The sequence below is a fragment of the Oenanthe melanoleuca genome, chromosome 2, assembly GCF_029582105.1.
Source record: "Oenanthe melanoleuca isolate GR-GAL-2019-014 chromosome 2, OMel1.0, whole genome shotgun sequence".
In the NCBI taxonomy this organism is placed as follows: Eukaryota; Metazoa; Chordata; class Aves; order Passeriformes; family Muscicapidae; genus Oenanthe; species Oenanthe melanoleuca.
The window spans coordinates 135,716,963-135,739,771 of record NC_079335.1 but is presented as its reverse complement, the minus strand read 5'-3'; the positions used below and the strand labels follow the sequence as shown (position 1 = coordinate 135,739,771).

At 37.1% G+C, this 22,809-nt stretch overlaps 1 protein-coding gene across 7 annotated transcripts in view; it reads left to right on the top strand.

Moving 5' to 3' along the window:
• CUL2 (cullin 2) overlaps positions 1-12,061 on the top strand; it is a 50,706-nt gene extending 38,645 nt beyond the window's left edge. For all 7 annotated transcript variants that reach the window (XM_056485509.1, XM_056485512.1, XM_056485507.1 and 4 more), the window contains 10 exons: positions 412-471; positions 847-975; positions 1,078-1,164; positions 1,709-1,861; positions 2,183-2,260; positions 4,015-4,081; positions 5,205-5,407; positions 7,446-7,547; positions 8,248-8,364; positions 11,441-12,061. In XM_056485509.1, coding sequence (XP_056341484.1) covers positions 412-471; positions 847-975; positions 1,078-1,164; positions 1,709-1,861; positions 2,183-2,260; positions 4,015-4,081; positions 5,205-5,407; positions 7,446-7,547; positions 8,248-8,364; positions 11,441-11,572 — 1,128 coding nt within the window. In that variant the 3' untranslated portion in view covers positions 11,573-12,061. The remainder of the gene's footprint in view (positions 1-411; positions 472-846; positions 976-1,077; positions 1,165-1,708; positions 1,862-2,182; positions 2,261-4,014; positions 4,082-5,204; positions 5,408-7,445; positions 7,548-8,247; positions 8,365-11,440) is intronic.
• Positions 12,062-22,809: the final 10,748 nt, after the last annotated feature.

Genomic DNA, 22,809 nt, shown 5'->3' with positions numbered 1-22,809 from the left:
CAGCTCAACATACATGGTGTTGATGTGCTGCTACTGCTCAAATCAACTTTTTCTGCACTTACTCCTAAGTTTCTCTCCATCTATTCCTTTGGACCATAATATTGCTGTATGCCAAAATTGTCATACTTTTGTGACGTTTCTAATCAGAACTTAATTTGTTCTTTGGTTTTCTGTAATTATTTTTCCACTTTTACTTAATTCTCAACTTAAAAATGTTCAACAACCAAATTCTGATAGAGCAGTATTTTAAACTTTTTTATTAGTTGTTTATTTTTTTATCCCCTTTCATATAGTTCAGTTTTATAGGATCTCAGATGGTCTTTGCCCTGAGGATTTTTTTGATTTCTTCAAATTTTATAAAAGAAAAAATTTTAAGTCATTGACAATTTTTTGCTCCATGTTTTTATGTAGGCTTTGACATCAGTAGTTAACTATCGGGAGCCCAAGTCGATCTGCAAAGCACCTGAGTTGGTAAGTGATGCCCACAGAATAATAATTCTTGTATATAACCATCAAATGAATTGCCATAGGGCCTTTCACATGCATGTCCACTCTCACACTGGGTCACACTCAGGTGTGTATTTCAGCAGTAACAGCTTAAGATGCACACACATTTTGTGAGTTTGCAAAATTGCTATGGTTCTCATTTTTTATATAAACTGTATTTTCTGTGGATGTAGAATGTATCATTTGCCCATGAATACAGCCCTTGTATAGAATGTGAAACTGTAGACTATAACTACTTTGTGTTTGAACTATTATAGAAATTTGGAAATACTTTGGCATATAACTGTTCTAAAGCTTGACAAGTAGATTTGGGTTTGATTTTTCTTTTTTTAATTTGAGCTGGCCAAATACTGTGACAACTTGTTAAAGAAATCAGCAAAAGGAATGACAGAGAATGAAGTAGAAGACAAGCTTACAAGTTTCATCACTGTTTTCAAGTACATTGATGACAAAGATGTATTCCAAAAGGTAACTTTTCCTATTCAATAATGATTAAAATGTCACAATTAAAGCATACTTGAAGAATGTGGTTATGCTTCTTAAAATCCTCATCCTGTTTTTTTAATGCAGTTCTATGCCAGAATGTTGGCAAAAAGATTAATTCATGGTTTGTCTATGTCTATGGATTCTGAAGAAGCAATGATAAATAAACTAAAGGTAAGGTAAATATTCTTCTAACACAAAATAAAGAAATGTAGGAGTATGTAGTATTGAGAGGGAGCAGCAGAGGGTGCCAGAGGTAACTTAACAATCAGTAAATCTGTTTCCAATAGCTGAAGGGAAATGATAGTTTTTTGGTAGTCTATGAAAGATAAAAGGCTGAGTATTACCTAGGCATTTGAGATTTTTATGAGGTTTTGGATAATTTTATTAGCTGTGTTCAAATCATTCATTTGGCATTCAAAAAGTACCAAGGACTTTCATAAACATGTCCATCTTTTGATTTTATGAAGCAATATTTTTCATATAGATTAATGTATGTAAGATGAAACTGAGGTAAATGTGATAATTTTATTTTACAGTGTTTGTTTTTTATTGTAACTAGTGTTTTCTGTAAATATGAAACACTTCTGCTGACTAGATTTCCATATTGTATTAGTGAGGGAACATAGTTTATATGATGAATATATACGAATATATATGAATATATAAATTTATATGATGTTTTCACTTTGAAACCTGTTACAATTTTTCTTCACAGCAAGCCTGTGGTTATGAATTTACCAGCAAGCTCCATCGAATGTATACAGACATGAGTGTTAGTGCTGATCTCAACAATAAATTCAACAACTTTATCAAAAACCAGGACACAATCATTGATTTGGGAATTAGTTTTCAGATATATGTTCTACAGGTACTAGTGTGTGTTTATTGCTGCTGAATTATTTGTACTTCTTTTTTATGTTCTGATAACAAATATACTGTTTTTCTAATTTATAATTAAAAAATCAACCCACTGTGTCACTAAACAATAGTGATATAAAATTTCAATCTCAATTAATACCTCAGTGGGGTGTGCAGAAGGTGCAGTAATAAATGATCAGTAAAACTTCCTGAGTCAATTGATTATCTTACGACATAATGTATACTATACATCCACTTAAGAGTGTTATTTTTTAAACATATATATGTTGTATGAAAATGTTAATGCTTTTATTTTTCCCAATACTTTTAGGCTGGTGCATGGCCTCTAACTCAGGCTCCTTCTTCTACATTTGCAATTCCTCAGGAACTGGAAAAAAGTGTACAGATGGTAGGTTAGTAGGTGTAAACATGTGGAAAATATAAAATAACTCCAAATGAAAAAAAATCATCACTGTAACAGAGCAAAACTTGAGCTGCTACATTTTGATTGTAAATGATGGCTATCATGTTTCCAGTCCATGTGCAATGTGGAAGGGTCACACAAATACCTTGCTGAATTTATCTGTGTATTTCTGTGCTTTTTCACTTCTCTCTTCTGCACTTCGTAATTGCTGAGAGAGATGCTAATAAATGCAATCAAATGAACTGGGTTGGTTCTTACCTTCAAAACCAACTCCTATATATTTAGATAAAAGAAGATTCTATTTCTAATATTAAATCGGACCCCTCTTAATAGCAATTAAGATGCATATACAGGTTTCTTGTTCCCTATTTCATAGAAGCTGTTCAAAGTCAAGCTTTGTACAAACTTCTCTATAGCTCATTTTATGATTTCTTAAAGCAGTAAAAGTTTTGCTTTAGCCAAATATTTTCTTCTAATGTCATTATTTCTGCTTTGTAGAGGTATTTTGTTGCTTTTGATGATATTATTGTGTTCTAAATGTTACCTGTACAAAGTTTATTAAAATACAAAATATTTGTGTTGATCTTTGCTAAGGTGTATTTTATGGTGAGGTACAACTTAGGCAATACAATTTTTTTATTACTGGACATAAGAGATTTTTATAGCTGTTTTTATACCTTAAATTGTTATTTGATATAAGTTATGATGGCAAATATCTTCTTCTGCAGTGAAGGATCTTTTTCTTATATTACTACTCAGTATTAGGACTACTTATTCAGCTTCAATTTCCACTTAAGTGGCACTTGGTTTTAGCAATATAATAGTTTCCAACCTACACTACAGGATCACCAGGTGACTGATGAGATTTTGCTGTCTTTGGGGGTTTAAAACAGGAGTATAGTCAATTGTGCCTCTTGGAAAATTGGTACAGAATTGTGTATTAGAAGCAGCTCAGAGTCTGGGTTGCTTGCCTAATTTCACTGTTTTGACATTTTAAAGGAGCAAAGTTATTCATATGTCATCTAGCTAGAGATCAGTGCTTTAATTTAAAATTCCTTAAAGAAACAGAACATGACTTTGAGGGAGGAGTCTTTGAAAATTGTCTGACAATATCTTTATTTAATGACCAGTTTGATCATTTGACCCATGGAGAGAGTTCTCTTAGGATTCTAGCAAGGATTTAGAAAGAAAAAAAAAAGTTTTGCAATTGCACTCTGAAGTATGTGACAACTTCTGTAACTGGACAACCCCTTCAGCAGCTTTTTCTGAGACTGCTGGAACTTCCTGTAAATGTATATTTACCTGTGTGGTGTACAAATACTAGTTGTCATACTGTGCAAACTTGTGGGTGGAGAAAGACCTAATTCCTAAAGTGTTCAAAAGTCCCTGTTTTAATGTTTTCTTTCCATGTTAATCAGAGTTGCCATACCAAACGAGAATAAGCCAAATTGGTGTGTGTACACAGTGTTGGCATTGTGGGGTTTAGAGAGTTTGATCCCATTTTAGGGGAAGATTCTTTGAATCTGCTTAAGTTTTTTCCTTACCAGAGGTAGACCTTAAATTAGGACTGTGTCATCACTCATCTTCTAAAGGAAAATGCTGTCATGAGCTCATCTGCAATGTTTTCATCCAGTGTGATGGACATAAAATCAGTGTTTCTTCATTAGGGTGGTAGCGTGATGATAAGCTATTGTGAGTACTTATATGTATGACTAATTGATGTTCGTTTTGTTTTGCAGTTTGAATTATTTTACAGTCAGCATTTTAGTGGAAGGAAGCTTACTTGGTTACATTATCTTTGTACAGGTAAAAATAAGTGCTTTGCTAAACTTACAATCTAACAGTTATTTGCGATAAGTTCTTTTCAAAAGGCAAAAGACTGAGGAGTTGGAACATTATCTAGCATTTTAAGTCAACAGACATTTTTTGTGTTATAAATTAATTTAATATTTACTACTTAGAATTTCCAAAATCTGTGTTTTGTAAACTTGCATACCTGTGATTTAATAAATCTTAGTAAAACTAGAGTTGTATGTTCTTAACTGCAAAAAAGCACTGCAGAACTGCTAAGTTAATGACAATTGCCTTGGAATTGTTTCTGTAGTGTAGATGTTCCTTACATAAATACTAAATAATTTAAAGAACGCATATTATACTATTTTAACTGAGGTATGTGAGTATCAGCATAAGTACATACTTATATTTACTATATAGGAATAGATGTTAAAACACCTCAGAAGATGTATATTAAATTATAGTTTATTTTACTAAGTGTCAGTCAATTGTGTTTTATTTTAAGTGCTTTCAGTATCAGGCTTTAACAACTTAGCCCTGCAACATACCACATGGAGGTGAAAACCATACTAGCCTACAAGAATATAATGTAATGAAAATCTAGTTCTGGTAATAGGAGGTTGCTGTTAACTCACACTCACCTTGCACAGAAAATCTAAATCTGCTTTCAGGTAGATTTCTTCAGTGCTTTTTGTTTTTCATGGGAATTTTAAAAATATAAGAATATGAAAAAATTTTGGTGGACACATATTTTACTTTGTTTTTAAATCTTTCCTGTGAACAACTTTCTTGTTAATCAGGATTCTGTGTAAGCTGTTGATTGACGTTTATGCATTGCAATGTATTAATGTATTGCAATGTATTTGGAATTTTTTTTTGTTATTATTATATAATTATTATATATTATATTGCACTATTTTTCTAGTATTCATAGATAATCGGGATGAGGGAGGTGTCATAGGCCACATTGTATATGGTAAATTCACAGCATCAGTTGGCATTGTCCCTTTTCAAGTGTTTAAATACAGGCTTGGGTTGGATGTCTGGAAATGTAGGAGGAGCTCTAGTAGTTAGGCTTCAGATGACTTTTCAGAACCTTTACTCAGTTTATAAAATACTACTTGTATCATTACAGGTGAAGTAAAAATGAATTATTTGTGCAAACCTTATGTAGCCATGGTCACAACATACCAAATGGCAGTGTTGCTTGCCTTCAACAACAGTGAGACTGTCAGCTACAAAGAGCTTCAGGACAGTACACAAATGAATGAGAAGGAGCTGACAAAAACCATCAAATCTTTGCTTGATGTCAAAATGATCAACCATGACTCAGACAAGGTATGCCATAATGAGATTAAAAAGTTTCATGTTTTCAGTCTTGTCACTCTGGTGTTTGATGAGGACTGTTTTTTAATATCCATTGTTTACATATTTTTCTAAGCTTTATTTTTGACCCTTGTGAAAAATTGTAAATCTCTACTTATAAGGAAAGAGACAGGAGGCAGTAACCTGTCATACAGGCTTTCTATGCCTATAGCAGCATGAAAAGGTAATAATGCAGGGACTCTTTATTGTTTCTGTTGCCTTGCTTTCAAAGTTGTACTGAATCACAGAAAGGAGCTTGACTAGTCAACCATAGTCTTACAGTGATCCTAAAAAAATATTTGTGGGATTTAGAGACTGAAAGCAGCAGCAGCCATGTTCTTCCTTGCTGACAGTTTACAGGAACAAGAAAGAGAGCTAGAGAATTTCTGTGAGAGGATTTTTGCTGCAATTTGACAGACTTACCATTCCATGAATTTCTTGTAATTCCAGTAATATCTGAGCTTTGTTTGTGATTGAGGGAGTAGTTGATACTTCTTTTTCTGCCTCTATCTCATCCTTCTGTATAGCCTATGTGAAACCTTTTTTCCCATACAGCAAAGGGCACAGACTTTAAGTAACAAACACTGCAGAAGTGCCTGTGCATCCTATACAGACATTAGCATGTGCTAATGTTCACCCAGAAAGCTTACTATGCAGACAGTATCAGACAGAAGAAACTGAGATAAGCTGTTCAATTCGCTTACAAGAAGAAATTCAAAGCTGCTCTGATAGCTGCTTTTGTTTTTAACCAGGAAAATTTTAGAAAATGGAAAGTGAGATTGCAAGGAAGATCTGATGCTTGGCTGAAGCATAGGACATGCTTTCAATATCTAGAAATGAGATCAGTTTGGAACAATTGCTGGGATGATGTCTGTTAAACCACATGGGTCAAATAAAACACTGGGAGCTATTACAGGAAACAGTGAGACCTCTAATAATCTTAGAACATTGCCTGTTATTTAAAGGATTTACATTTATTTATGTCCATTGTATAGGGTTCACCCAGTTTCTTAAAGTTTATATCACAGAAGAAGGAATAATACAGCTTTCTAACCATTTAACTTTTTAATGTTCACCACTGCATTTTCCAGTTCTTTACCTTCCAGACTATTGTATTCAAGTGTCTTTACTATTTCTGTTTTCTTTGCACTCCATCCAACAATGTGATAGTAGATCTGTAGACAGTCTATCAGATTACTTATTAAATAAACAAGTGTGCTTTGGTGGCTTAAGCAGTGGAATTCAATACACAAACTTCTCTTTACCTGTATCTGAGCCAAACAGAAAAGTACAGTGTAATAAATGTTGTAGTTTACTTTTGCTTGCTTGTTCATTTTTTGAACAGGTGTAGGGGAAGGAGCATGAGAAGCTTTGGGCAAAATCTTCAGTGGTTCATGCTCAATACACAATTTATTTTGGTTTATATTCAACCATGTCAGCAGAATAATGCTAAAAGTTAATGTTAGCCTATTTTTTGTTAGCTTATTGTTTTTGAAGCTCTTGGTCTTTCTCCTTTCGTGTTATATTTTCTATACTATGCCTGGTATCCTGGTTTTAATATATATTGTAATCAAGACTATTTGTCTCAAGATATAAAATTAGAATTAATATTGGTTTGAGTGCATATTTAGATAAATATTTTCTGTGTTTACTAATATGCTTGTGCTTTAGACAGTTTGGCAAGATTCTAAGGTCTCAGAATCCCAGTAACTTTATTCTGCTGGAAATTGGTAATACTTGTGCAAACTCTTACCTGGAAACTGCAGAGATCTGTACAGCCATGCTGTGTTGAATGTAAAGATGTTTTTACTGCAGGGGGGGAAAAAAAAAAAGTGTGTGTGTGTGTAAAAGAATTGAGATTAATATTAATTGAGATTAATAATTAATAGATTCCAACTACAAATCTGAATTTTTTTCTGTATATGTAAGACCCTAACTGCAACTTTTCAAACTAAATTGTTACTATTTTCTGGTACCATTCCTGATTTTTAGAAACTATTCTCTATTGCAGGAAGATATAGAGACAGAGTCTACATTTTCATTAAATATGAACTTCAGCAGTAAACGAACAAAGTTTAAAATTACCACATCAATGCAGAAAGACACGCCACAGGCAAGTATTCTTTGGTGCTTCTAGCCTGAATAGCTCTGAAAGCTTATTTTTCTAAAATGGAATTTACTGTGTTAGTTTGGTGTAGTAAGCAGCTATCAGATTGCCTAAGATTTACAGAAGAAATTTTGTAGGTTTGAAGCTTAAGAACACAATTTTTTTTTACTTAAAATACAGGCAAGAGAATATGAAATAGGGAACAAGAAAGTAGAAGAAAAAGATAAACAAAATGGTAATACCAAATGGTATTGATGTTTAGTCTATATCATGAGACTTTTTTGTTGCTGGTATTTATAAAAGCAACTTGCTGCAAGAACAGCAGAACCAATCAACTGCTTTCCTATGGTTCTGTGGCCTTTGGCAACTAAAATCAACTACTGTGTTGTTAATCCATGTTCTCAGCATATCTCTTGAGACACAGGATTTTGTACAAATAGGTAGGTATTGCCAAACTCAATACATTATGGTCAATTCATAGCAAAATGTTGGTTCAGATGCCTCTCTCATACCTTCTACTGACTTTCATGAAACCTGATATCCTTGATTTATGAACATACTTTTCCTGGAATTGAACTACACCTGCATTTTTGTATTAGTTCACCACTTTTAATAAAGTAAAAAGTATAGATTCAAGATACTTTTATTTTTTTGTCTTTATTGGTCATACTGTATTTTGAGCATTGCTGTTCTTCCTGTGTGGCAGGAGATGGAGCAGACCCGAAGTGCTGTAGATGAAGACAGGAAAATGTATCTTCAAGCTGCTATTGTCCGTATCATGAAAGCGCGCAAAGTGCTGCGACATAATGCTCTTATTCAGGAGGTAAGAGAAAGTCCTTGAGCTTGATTTCATGAAAATGGTTAGGATAGTAGGGTAAAACATCTGACTACAAAACTCAGCCATGTGGAAACCAGTACTCCAGTGAAATTAGTGAGAACTTCCCTGGGGTTATTTTGAACTGCAGTACTGGATCCCTCAATCTTGTAAATGTGTCTTAGCACCAAAGCATTAAGTTCTTGCTCTTTCCTGTTAGCTGGTTCTATGCCAAGAAACGTTGTATCCTGTAAAAATCATTGCCAGAGCTATGGGTTCGGTTGAAAACCTGAACAGGGATATTCTAGTACGGAATTTCCACAGAAGCACTTAGCCAATTTTGGTCTAATCATAATTTTATTATAAATCATGGTTTAAATTTTAAAAGTTGTCTGAGTATGGAGACATGCACTTTTTAATTTATCTTTTCCACAAAGTGGAACAGTTCTCTAGATTTTTTTAGATTCCAGATTAATGACCTGTGAACTGTCACAGGCTGACTTGGAAGGAAGTGCTATTTCTTTAGTTTTTCTCCCGCTTTCCCATCTGCTGGTTGCCTGCCTAATTGTATTTTTCATTCCAGCCTAACATCTGCTCCTTCCAACCAGTTCCCAGTTTTACTTTTCTCAAACTTCCAAAACTCCTTCTTCAGTTTAATTAATTCTTGTGTCTATGAGCCTTGTTGGATGGCCTCAGAGAAGACTGGTGGGAAGGGGAATAAAGATTCCTGATTTATTCAACCATTTTGAGCATGGAGATGGAGAGACATTGAGTAATTTGTGGTGGTAGAGGAAGCAATTTACCACACTCACTACCTAATTTTTATTTCTTAAAAAAAAACTAGCAGCAACAGGGAGTTTGTAAGCCCAGAAGATGCAGTGTGAGATCTTTTAAAGGTTTTGGATATTGAAGAAGTGTTTTGAAATATTTTGAAAGCAAGCTTAATTTGAGAAATCTGATTTTGAATATCTAAAAGATGAGGCAGCATAGGTGCTGGTTTCTCTCAAATCTTTGTTTATTTGGTTTCCCGTTATTTAAATAATCTGTGCGATTATGATGAAATCATGTAAGAATTTGCAATTAAAACTAGAGAATGATAGGCAAGCAAGCCCTCTCACCTTTGAAAATATTTTTTCTGCCCACTTTTAAATTATTAGAAAAATTTCCTGAAATGTACTTTGCTTGACACCAGTTTATAAGGGTGAAATAGATTACAAATCTTTGTTTTGGAAACAAATCCTTTCTGGTTGCTTCGTCCGTGTGACAGAAGGGCCACTTAAATGCCCCTGCTGTGTTTTGCTTTTGCAGGGCTCTTGCAGAATAGTAACATTAGGACCTGTTTCTTCAGCTTTGCAAGAACGGTGGATATTTTCATGGTTACTCAGTTAAAAATTAAGTAGAGAGTATAGTTGTGATATTGTTACTAATTCTGGTGCCATTGTTATTTTTGTTATGCTGTTTATTTTCTTATATATAATGTATCAATTAAAATGTGCTGTTGGAGTAAGAACTACTTTTTTTCTGAAAGGAGCCTGTTTACTATGAATAGTTAATATTTTCTCACCTAGTTAGTATTTTTTTTCTTAGCTATAAGAGCAGGATTATACTGTTAGAGAGATATTTGAGAGACTTCTAACTCTAATGTAGTTAACTCTGATTCTAACACTTTGACTACAGCACCACACATTTCAGTTAGGGTGAGGTGTCGAAGAAAATACTCCAGGCCCTTGGTAAATCTGTATGTGTCAGGATGTGGTCTTTGTGGAATTGTTAACTGTTAGATACGCCCTGGTAATTTCAATTCTAGCTCAGTGTTGCAGTCACCTGCAGGATGGTGTAGTTTTTCCTATAAAATGAGTAAGTCTGGAAGATTAGTGGAGGGGAGAAGTCAGAGCAGTCATTCCCAGAAAAGTTTTATTCTGGCCATCAGGTATTTCTGTCTGTCCTTCTTACCTGTACTGTCTTCGATAAAAGAAAAGTTACAACAAGGAAACCCATACCAATACAAAATTCTTTTTTTCGTTCTCTCTGTCTGAAGTAAATACATGAAGTGTGGTGATGACAATCAGCTTCAGTGGAGGGCTAAGTTAGGTGAAATCCGAGCAGAGCAGATCTATCAGCTTGTTAGCACCCAGTTTCTCCTCACTTGTACTGCTGTAGAACATACCAGACCCTTGGCTGTTAGCCCAACCAAACTCACTCTTTTGAGCTTTTTGTTTGCTTTGCTGGGTGAGTTCCACCTGGTGAGTTCTGTTGGCTCACAGAGGGCCCCAGCAAACCTAAGAGCTGGGACAAAGCCAGCCATGAGGAGTTGTAAAGAAAACTGAAAATTCAGCTGAAATAAAAATATTTTTTTACAGAAGAAATAGGAAACTGCAGGCAAAATATATTGTGACACTTGAGTAGTAACATCTTCTGTTTGAAAAAATTTCCTACTCATAGATTTGCATGTTCTGTTATTACACACAATTTCTTCCCCTTTTCTACAAGAGAATGGGCAAAACTGGGAACTGCTAAGAGACATCTAAAGTTTTGCCTGAAGTGGCAACTTCTTCCACAATGCAAATATAGATTTGTTTTTAAAATAACTTCTTGCTGCATGTATTAAAAAGTTCCAGCATAGCCAGATGGAACTCAGGAAATTGTAGGTCTGTCTACAATGACTGAAGAAAAAGAAGTTCATCCTGGTTTTCTCCAATTGTGTAGGGGCCAAGGTTAGTGGTAGGGGAACTCCACTGTGATAGTAGTGAAGAAATGTGTTAATATTATCTTAATTTTTAATGTGGATATTAATGTGGATATTCATCTGTACTGTGACAAATGAAGCAAGCAAGAAGAATTAAGAGATCTGGGGAACATGTAGCCAAAGTAACTAGTGAGCTAACCAGTCAGTTTCACTGTCTTGACACTAATACATAGAGATACTTTCTTGGTTGTTATAAATTAACTATTCCAGGGTTATTTAATCCTGTCTTTAAAAGAAAAATATACTGAATTTGCCTTAAAAACTTTAGCAAATATTTAGATTATATTTATAACTGTGAAAAATAAAAATAACACCAAAAAATGTGTGTTTCTTTTGCAGGTAATTAGCCAATCAAGAGCAAGGTTTAACCCAAGTATCAGCATGATTAAGAAGTGTATTGAAGTCCTGATAGACAAACAGTACATAGAGCGAAGCCAGGCCTCTGCAGACGAATACAGTTATGTAGCATGATGTTGCTATCCTGCAGGTATGATTGTAAGGAGATCATTGCTGTCACTGTTTGGTGTGTTCCTGTGGGAAGAGGCAGGCCTGTGCCTCCATAATTGGTCACTTGGCAGCCCCTGTTTTTCTGCTGTTTACAACATCACCAGTGCCATGTCATGAGCGTCAATGAAAATGCCTATAGATATTTCAAGCTCATGTCATTATGACATTTCTTAAAACTTTACTAAAAGAATGAGTGAAGTATTGCTGAAATGTGGAGAATTGGTTGGGTACCATGCTTTTTTTTTTTCCCCCTCCCTCCCCTTTCACGTTTGCAGTTGATGTTTTTTAATGTATCTTAAGACAAAGTAAAAAAAAAAAATCACACAAAAAACCTAAATATTGTAATATGACAGATAACCTAATAATTGTATCTACATTAAAATGTAAAAAAATGACGAACATGATACTGCTGCTTGTCAAATAAAAAAATAAAGTTATATAATGTGTCTCGAATGATTGTAGAGCTGGATATAACATTAATATCTGTACATACTATTCAGGCCTGAAGAGTAGAAATAATGTTACATGTTTGGATTTTGGATAACCTCAGAAGTAGGTCTGACATAACAACTAATTTATACAAAACTGAATACCAGGTATGTCGTGTTTGATGTGATTATAACAAATATTTATGGTTAAGTGCACATCTTGTTTTCTTGAGATTAGGCTAATTTACATTCTCAGTGCCTAAAGGCCTCCCCTGTGTCTGTAATCCCACACTGTAGGAATACGTTACAAGAGAATATAAACTGACATTTGAGGGGATTTAAGTGGTGTAGTTCACAAACACTTAGGAATAGTAATCATGAGCATCAAAGATAGAGTTCAGTGGCTTGTGAAACCACCTTCTTAATGGGAAAGCATATAGCAGACTGATAACTGAAAAATGTTTTTTCTTTAATGTATTGGATAGAAACACTACATGGATGGGTATCTGTGTTTGTTTCCATATAAACTCATACTGCTTGTTTCTTGTTTTCTCTCCTGACTCCTATGGTTGTTTTTATCATGTTTTGTTTTCCTCTGCCCCAATTAGATTTCCAGCTGTTAGAGTGAGACAAGAAATCCACAGGCTATTTCATGTCCTGTGTTGTTCATCAGGGTTGGCATGGTGACTGTTCACTCTCAAACAAGCAAACTATAATTTTAAGAGGTACTAACTCTGCCACTGGAAGTGAATGGAATTTGAGAGCATTGAGAGTTTGAACACACTGAATGCCTGCTGCAGAAAAGAGTTTCCTCATGGCTATGCGGGCAGTTATGGCAGGATAAATATTAAGTTTAAATGTTCTATTTTTCCCAGATTTATTTGTGTGTATATAAAAATACAAATGTAGATATATACTATTTGCAGTATTTTTTAGATTGTGTAGTATCACCTACTAAAAATCCACACTCAATAACTAATTTTAAAGAAAAGAAACCTTTGGAGGGAGCTTTTTACTCTCTTTTTCTTTTTTCTAGTTCTTGTTTGAAAGGCTTCTCTCCCAGCTCTCAGGTTGATGCTGACTCTTATTTCTTAAGTGGTATTGCATTCATATGCTATCTAGAGGGTATAGGAAACTTTCTATGGTTAACTAGGAAATGCATCAAGAAGTGGTGCTATGTCTTTCTCATGTGGATTTTGCTAAGGATGAATAAAGGGTAATAAAAAAAATGGCACTAAAGATTCCTTCCATATTTATAGTGTTTTATCCCACTGTGCTAAGATCTAGATTTTTTATGTGGATTTAAGTCTTCAAGAAGTTAGGTATTTTAACTAATAGTAATATGGTGCTGTAGATCATTGTCTCAAGTGTTAATTTAGAGTTCTCTCTTATGTGGTGAGAGACAGCACAGGTTCTTATACTGTCACCAGGTGTAGTAAACAGGAGACACATCAGCATAGATTTTGACTGGAGTGACTTCTATTTCAGTGTAGAGCATTTCTGTGCTTTATAAAAGAAATAATTTGTTACATCTTAAGACATTAAATAGGGGCAATATTCTATTACATAATAAAATTTTAAAAAAGGAAAAAATATTTCCTGAATGCTGAATTAGCAGATCCTTTCTCCAGAAAACAAACTAACACTGACACCAAAGTTTTTGGAAACAAATCTTGTGTTTTATTTTGTAACTTGTATTTGAGTCAACAGATTTTAAGCTTGTTCATAAAGGGGTTAATAAAAGCTTTATTTAAATATAGATTCCAGCAGCAAAATTTTAAGGTCGAGTTTGAAGAAGGCTTGTCTAATTTCTTTTCAGAATTGTTTCATAGGCAACACAAGAACTTCACTGTTCTAGCCCAAACGTGCAAGGTTTTAACATTACCTTATCTCTCAAGTTTTGCATACCTAAACCATCATTTTGGGTTTTAGGTAAGCATGCTGCTGAGTTGAGACATGTTTAGTGAGTTAAAAACATTCATCTATTTCAGTGCACTTGGCATCCCCAGATGATGTCTTTCATAATTACACACAAACTCAATCTTTTTGGTGCCTCTTAAGAAAATGTTGTTATAGCTGGGAAACATTTTGAATTTTACTTTATAAATCACACCTTCCCCCTCAGGAAAAAGTAGTGCAAAATTCAGACCCCCTGTAGCTGGGTTATCTCACTGAAATCATGGCTGGCACACAGAGATGCAGTTTACAGTGTGGAGCTTCAACCTGATAACCAATACTTTTGGCAAGTGTAGGCTCAAAATATAAAGTGCTAATGGGTATTAACAGGAGGGGCAAATTGTAAAAAAGAGAAGATAGCCAAAAATACCATACAGTTTTAATTTTTGACTAGAAGAAAAGTTTTTACTAGTACAGTTACTGGTATAACTGTACTGCTTTTTTGTTTGTTTGTCATATGCCTATTGACATGTATGAACCACTAGTGTATAGGAAGCCATAGGGCTGAGTGGAAACATAATGGTTTCATACATCTCATACATGCCTAATATGAAAATGCATTTCACCTCTGATATTGGGTACTACTGATCATTCTTAGGCTAACTGAAAAGGTGTTTCTATGATGTTCTCATAGAACATCTGTCTTGAGACTAATTGTCTAGTTTTAGGAATGAAAAGTGTGTGCCTGCATTTTAGTGTGTTCATACACACAGGGCAGCCAGAGCTGTGAAAGATATTTAATCACCATAACATAAACAGTTTGCAAAGCAGCGAGCATCATTACTTTCAATGAGTATATCACCTTTCCAAATAAGCAGAATGCAGAAATTGGTCAGTGGAGCAATAAATTTTATAAACTGATATCTTTCAATTATGCTTAGAAAGACATTTCTTATCCTTAAAAAAGTTAAATTTAAAAACAAGTACTGCAACATAGTATTGATATTGAGCATAAATTCTTTATACCCCAGATAGGTAGGTCTGTCCATGCTTTACAAATATGGTAAGTACTTAGAGTTAATTAATCTAAGATATCACAATGTATGAAAACATATTCTCCAGAAACAATTGTTCTTGCACTGATTATTTTCTCATATTACAAACCTGAATTTGTCTTTCTTGGTTTATGGTAAGTTGTACTGCACTTCTGAGCTGATAAGAAAACAGCATTTTTCAATTTTGTTAGGGAAAAGAAGAGGAAGGGTCAAAAAAGTGTTTGAGTATAATAATTTAAGACTGTGCAAGACTTTGATGAACACATGTGTGTGGTTTTAAAGGGGGGGGGGGATGAATAAATTTGATGGTAAAAGTAACCAAATATCCATATACATATGGATGCTTGGATGTACATTTGTTATTGTCTCCATTCTGTGGAATTGACAATTGCATCAATAAGGGAAGAACATAGGAGGCAACAAAAGTAGAGAGATAGATGAGAAGCTGGCTGTTTGGCACATGGCAGTCCTGCTGGTGCTGCTCCCACCAGCTGTCCCAGGAGTACAGCACAAGACCTGAAATCTCCCTTAGTCTTCCCAATAAGCCCAGCCTTGCACAGGCATTTGGGAAGTGAAGGACTAGAGAAGGCACTACTCAGAAGTAGTACAGAGCAATCCTAAAGGTATTGTTGGTCACTTGTAAAACAGGTCTAGTAATTTAAAGGATTACTTCCACCATTCATGTCTACACTCTTTTTAGGACCCCTTTGACTGAAAGCTGAGTGGTGATTTAAGCAAAACTGAAATACTCGTTTGGTTGTTTTGGCTGGAGTAACAAGCAGCTGGCATTAACACCACCATAAGTTCTTCCTCCTCAGCTGGGGACAGTGCTGGGTGCATGCATTACTAGTCTGTTACAGTGTCAGGTACGAAGTACACTTGAACCACTGGCAAACTCCATATATGTGAACCCTTTTCTAGAGCTTCTGTACTAGCTGGAAATACCTGATATTTTAAGGAGGAGGGCTATACTAGCTTTATGTGTCCTTCCTTCCACTCTTCCACTGAGATAAATAAAATCACACACTGGTGTTCTGTAAAATTTGCTCTCCAAATCTTTGATGCAGTTGTATACCATGAACAGAAAATCATGTATTTTAGGACTACAGAAAGTAATGTAGGACAAAATACTTGCCAATGTATGTATAGCCAAGGCATCAGTTCTTTAAGTCTGACTCTTACCCAACCAAACATTCAATATATTGGTGTTTACAGGAGCAGTGGATACATAAGGAGATTGTTTGGCATGTTCTCATCTGAAAGAGGCCTTGTTCTTAACATAATCACTGAATGGCAAACACTGTAATTATCACCTTTTGGTGGAAGCTGGTGGTTCTGACGTGTCATACTGGCTTTTTCCAGCAGCTGAGAACAGTAGCACTGTTGCTGTCAACAGCTAGTAAAAAGGAGTGATTTGAGGGCAGTCTTGAAACAGATTGCTGTTGCCTGTCTTTTAATGTTGATTATATAATCTCTAACCTACTAGGTATATATGATAAAGGTGCAGTACTTCTCTGTAGTATTTCACATTACATTGAACAGTTTTAGTTGAGTTTTATGAGATGTACTTGGTCTGTTTTCTTAAAAACTCTATTCATGGGTCCATTTTCATTTCTTCTTTCCAGTTACTAGCTTAATAGAATTTGTGATCATCAGAACCTGAGTTTGAGAGAATAAAAAAAAAAAGTCTGAAACTCATGATGCTGCATACTTATCTGTATATTTGAAGCCAGTTCAGGATGTTGTATGAGATTTGTTTAAAAAAATGCCAGGTATTTGGCTCCTTCAGAGTGGTGAGATACATGGAATGAGGTGCTGCCTGGAGCTGATCAAGAGGAAGCTGTCAGTGGCAGGGTATGAGCCATCTGCTGATCCTTACACTTTGGAAGTTGATGTAGTGCACAGAATCCAGCACATCACATACTCTATTCAAGGTTTGTTCTCTTTTTGAGAGAGGCACAAGAAGTGATGCCAGTGGGCATTCAAGAAATGTGAAACTTGGTCTTTTAAGTGTGTTCTTATTCTTCCCTTCACCAGAAGAGTGCCCCAGTCTTAATCCTTAAGGCAAGCAAGGCCAGTCACCTCTCGTGGATGTGTACAAACTTAAACTGGCTTGAAGGTAAATCAAAGAAGGGTGAGCTCTTACCTGCTTCCCATGGCTTTTTGTGTATTTTTCATTGCAATGTTTGAGGGACTAGAAAACAATAATTTGGACAAGGGACCTGTAATTTAGTATTAGTATATTCCTGTGGGAGCTGGGGCTAGGTGTGTGGGTTCCCATCAGTGGGTTGGTAACTGAAGAGCCATCTGCTTTGCAGTGCTGAAGGAAAGTGGCAGTAGCCAGAATTCTCTATGCAATCTGCATCCTCTGTGCTGGTTGATGTTCATAATAGACTTAAGTGATAGCTAGTAATCTAGATGGCAGTAATGAATATTTGAACATTTACGTTTAGGGGTCATCTCACCATCTGGCGACTCAGAAGGGCTTGGAAATTGGGCTTTTAAAACTGCATTTACGGGTTTGCCTGTATGTTCTGCCTGACTCCCATCTGAAGCCATGAGAGAGAGTCATGTGGACCTCATCTGTAGCCTTTTCTCAGTGATTCCAGGTGAAATTCTCCCTTCCCCCACGTGGTTGTCTGCTGGCACATGTTTTAGTATACTGGTAATGGTGTATCTAAGCTGTACTGTAGCCACAAATTGAAGAGAATAGATATACACCCACAAAACATTCTCTGCTTAAAATCTGAGTCATGGCTGTGAATCAGAGATGTGCCCGTTGCAGCTGGTGAAAGAGATTTGGGAAGATGTAACATTCCTCTCGGGAGCAACAGTAATCTGATTTTGAGTTAAGGAAACCATCCATCTTCATGAAAATAGGCTCTAGCATTAAAAAAATTCTATCCATGGAGAAGACTCCACAGATTAATACCTGTCATCCATCCTGGAAGAGTTGAAGGCCAGACTGGATGGGGCTTTGAGCTGCCTGGTGTAGTGGAAGATGTTCCTGCCCATGGCAGTGGGATTGGAGCAAGGCGATCCTTAATGGCTTTTCCAACCAAAACCATTCTATTATTTTTAAGTGACATAATTGAGAAATTGCACTAACTGTTCCTCAACTCTCTTTCCTCAAGGCAGTAGCCTTGCCTGTTTTGGATGCTCTCTCTATTTCAGAGCAGTGGGCATTCAGTGTTTTTAAAAAGTGTATTTTAAAGGACGTTTGTAGTTTGGAAGATAAGATGGGAAATAAATCTAGCTTGTGCCACTGAGCACAACTGGTATTAACTCAGTGGGGAGGGATAGGTGAGGACGTGCTCCTGTCCTGAGAGACAGCCTGGCAGCTGGGGCAGCAGAGTGTGGAGTTTTGCATGTGGACTGGCAGACCCTCTTTATTCTTTCCCACACCCAGACACAACCTTTGAAATGCAGACTTGACAGGCAGAGCTGGAATATCTGCTCCTTGCCTTCCTGGTGCAGCTCCCGTGCGCGTAAGGGCCGCGTGTCGGGACAAGCCTTGCTTTGCCAGCAGAGCCCGTGGAGAGCGGCAGCGCCCTCACCCTTCTGGCAGCAGGGGAGGGCACGGGGCTGGCTGGGACAGCCCTGGGGATTTACAGGTGGCAAAGGAGGCTGTGATCTGCATGGACTTCATTTTAATATAGGGACAAAGATCAGAAACTCTGTGCATAAAAACACCAGGAAGAATGGGATAAACTTCTTAACCGTATATTAGCTGAGGTGCCTCAAGAAACTGTAGGTTATGTGGGTCATTTACAATGACAAAAGTGAAAATACGACAGGTGAAATAGCTGTTTAATGCTTGGATTTGCCTTTGCCTTGGCCTTTTTTTTTTTCATTTTTTCCTTTTGTAAAATAAAAGAGAGGCTTTTGAAAAGCAGATCTTCAAGAAGTTTGTCTTGAAAGGGTTTTTTTTGTGGAATATTTAATCCATATTTCCTGTCAATTTGCCCTCTGGGCTTTGCATCCTTCAGAATTCCCTTCCACACTGTCTAAAATGGTCATTGTGCTGATGCACATCTGTAGCAGTGCTTGGCTGGCTGAGTTCCCGACATAGGAAGTTTCTTTTCAGGGGCTGTTCTTACTGCATCCACCTCCTCAGTGTGACCAGCTCCTTTCATGCCATACCTTCTAGGCTCTAATGCTACATAGTACATTTTGATATGACACTTGTACATAGCACCTTAACGCTTCCTTTTTTTTTTTTTTTTTTTTTTTTTTTTTTCTGTACCTATAAAGGTATATTACAAGTTTCTCCTCTGTCTGCCTCTGTAGCAAGTGTTTTGGCCTAGCCTGCCTCAGAATGTGATTTTATTACTGTCATACTTATGTGAGCTCTTGGGTACTTAAACCAGGTTTTCTACAGAAGTTTGTTATGGTTGTGTCTGGTTTTTTAATCATGAAACTAAAAATCCCATTAAACTCTCTCCATACAGACTAAAATTCTGATACACTCCTGTAGAGCACTGAAAACCAGCATTTAGTGCTTCATGTGTTAGAGAGTAGTATTTTGAATTAACTTTTTGTTGTCTTTAGAAGTCCTTTGGGGGATATATTGTTCATTTTTGAGTGTATAAAATGCTTGTGAAAACTTCCACTTAGCTATGTGCAAGTTAAAGTGTGGACAATGTAAATGCAAACTCCTTTTCAAGCTGTCACCTCTGGTAATGGAGGAAGCAACTGTGACAACGTCTCTGTATTCAGACTCTGCTGGAGGCTACAAAGGCTTTCAGAAATTTTAGAGCAGTTACATTTGGTGTCAACTGCTCTAAAATCAATACTTTTAGATAATGTTGCAGCATGGAGGGGAAATGTTCTTCCACTGTTCTGGTTTTGCGCAATGAGATTGTTCTTTACTCAACAGGATCATTGGCTCATTGGAAAAACTGGGGAAAAGCTATCAAACCTACTTGTAGCAGTTCTCATCTTCCCTGGAGCCACTACTGCAATTTGATTCCTCTGCTAACTCTGAGCAGCAGAATTAACTGTGGCTGTGGGAAACACGGGTGCTTTCCTCAAAGTGTTACAGCAGAATCTCTGCTGGTTTAAAGACTTTCCAACCCTAGTGAGTAGGGTGGGGGGTCGCTGTGGCCATACGTTCTGCTGAAAAGGCCGAATGTTGGGAAGACAAATATGCAGAAATGGAACTGTATTGCTTCTCCCTGGTCAGAATGAGGCGTTCGAGGAGCCCGAGCGTGTTGATGGAGCAGAGCCCCGCTGCAGCCTCCTGCCAGCAGAGGTAGCTGCGGCAGCTGAGCAGGGCACAGCGAGCCTCGCTCCCTGCTGCGGGTCCCTGCGGCAGCTTCCCGCAGCAGCAGCCAGCTCTTCCTACCTGTGTTCTAGGAGAGGAAACGCTCTCCAGTATGGACTCAGAATTTAGCACTTGCTGCAGCAAGGTGAGCTTGGAGGGCTCAGGACACGAACAGAGTGGAACTTGTGCACGCACACTTGGAAGCTGGGAAGACAGAGTCCTGCTGCTGCCATGCTCTTAAGATCTTGGGTAGTGGGGTTGGCATTCTTGTGAGTGTCTTGTGCAAGGCCAGGAACTGGACTTTGATGATTCTGTGATTTCTGTGTTATTTCAGTGTTCCTAATGAAATATTCTGTGATTTATGTTCCTAATGAATATTAGGACCCACTGTGATTCATTTCTGCTGAGATAGCTGCAACCTTTTAGCAAATTTGGGTGGAAGGGGGAAAAGGGAAAGGTGCTTTGCATCTCAATCAAGTGCCTTCTCTGTGCAAGGACAAAACATCTTGCAGAAAAATGTACTTTACTTTTCTACTGGCATCCTGGGTAAAGGTAACCATTTGTTGTAGGAGGAGGAGGCTGGAGAAGCACTGCAGCTTTTGAAAGGTTTTGATCATCCTCTTGCCGAGACCAGAGAAAGAAAGAAGGGCTAAGAAACAATATAGGTGTGAAGCTGTTCACAGACAAATCACTGTTAGAGTAGAAGGGCCCTAGAAAGGTGAGGAAAGATACAATTTTTGGGTTTAAGTGTGTATGAAATGGAGGAGTAGGCAGATGCACAGATAACAGTGCAGGAATATGTTGTGTGTTTTGATGTGTGGTATATAATTTTGTCTCAGGCAGGAAAATCCCTAACCTACAATTGACCAGCTGGGCAGTTTTAAAGCACAAGTAGTAACTGATAAGAAACTTCATGTCTGATGCCCCGTAATTTACTCCTCTCTTAATATCCTTATTCCTTGTGTTCCTGTTAGCTGCTTCCTCAATCCCAAACCTTCTTTCTTTGAGTTTTGTGTGGTTTATGTGATGGTGTGAGTTTTTGAAGCCTTAATGAAAATAAAGGGCTTCTCATCTGAGGATGTTGCATGTGAGTTAAATGGGGGATCTAAACTTGGCTTAAGGAAGAAGCTGGAAATAGTGAAAACAATGAGAGTTACAGGTGCAGATACCAAACTTTCTTTCCCAAAATTTTGAAATGGCTTAGCAATGCTGTTATGTGAGATGCAAGTGAGCAGGAGAGAATGGGAGAAGCTCTGAAACAGAGAAATGGATTGGGAATGGAGCCAGAAATCTATACTTGTTCTTACCATTTGAAACAGGCTGCAGCTAACTGGGGAGGGGGGGAGGTGTGACAGTAGAAAATGGGTATAATAAACCCTGTTATTTGAAGGTTGGTCCTACACCACTTAATGCCTCCTTACTGTTTTGAGATTTCTGCCTGAAAGCTGTTGGCTTTTTTTTTCCAAAGTCTTTATAAGTTTGTGGTTTTTTCCTATTTTTTGTGGCAGAAACAAGTATTAAAAAAGGATTTTTAGATGCCTGTATATAGTAATCTGGTTGCAATATAAAGGGCAACTCAACAGTAAGAAGATTTAGAGATTTTAACCTTTTATATTACAGAATACTTGTATTCATAGATTCATCACTGTGTTAGGCAGTGCTGTGGATCTGAAGAAATGTCATCTGGGAGCAGAAGCCAAAATTTACCCCAGGTAGCCAGGACAATAGAATGTGCTTTCAGTTTGGCCTGGTGGAGTCCTGAATTCCCTTGTGTTCATCAGCTTCAGTAGCAGGATTGGAGAGGCCTTGCTCCCAGGTGAACCTTTAGCAAGGTGCCTCTAAGAGGCTGCTTTGGATTACCTCGGGCTCAGTGTCGGGAACTGAGCCTGGGTCTTCTCCTTCCTGGGTGTGCACTCTCATCCCCAGGCTATTAAATAGAAGGGATAGGTGAGAAGGTTGCTGGCTTCCTTTGGCTCTATTTTAAAAGGAAGTATCTGCCATCAGGGCACTTCATGGGGCGCCTAATCTTGTGTGTTCTGAAAACACCCTTCAGATAGAGCCCCTTAGGGGACACGAGGTTCTGGAGGCTGCAGTGCTGAGCTGTTCAGCCCTGCTGAGACTGAGGCAGTTCTGGGCATGCACAGAGGTGAGACATCACCTATCCGGAACGTCTGGAAATCAAAAACAGTAAGGTGCCTCTGTGTGTGAAATTTCAGGATCACAGTATTTGTCACTATTGGGTAGCTTGATAATATGGTTCAATATTTTAATTTTGAATAAACCTTGACCTAGTAAAGTCAGTCTCCATTTCTGTGAGAAGCAGAGATTTTTCTTTCTTTTATAACTTGAAGCAAAGGTTGAACAAATTTTCGTGGGCAAACCCATTGTTGGATTAGTGCCCTCATTCAATCAGAGCGTGCAAAACACAAACCCCAGGCAGAGCTGAACTACAAAGCAGAGGAGATTTTCACAATGCTAAATGGAGTGAAAGCACCAGGGGAAAAATATCTGAAATCCTCTTATATGATTATTAAAACAAAAACACACACACGCACA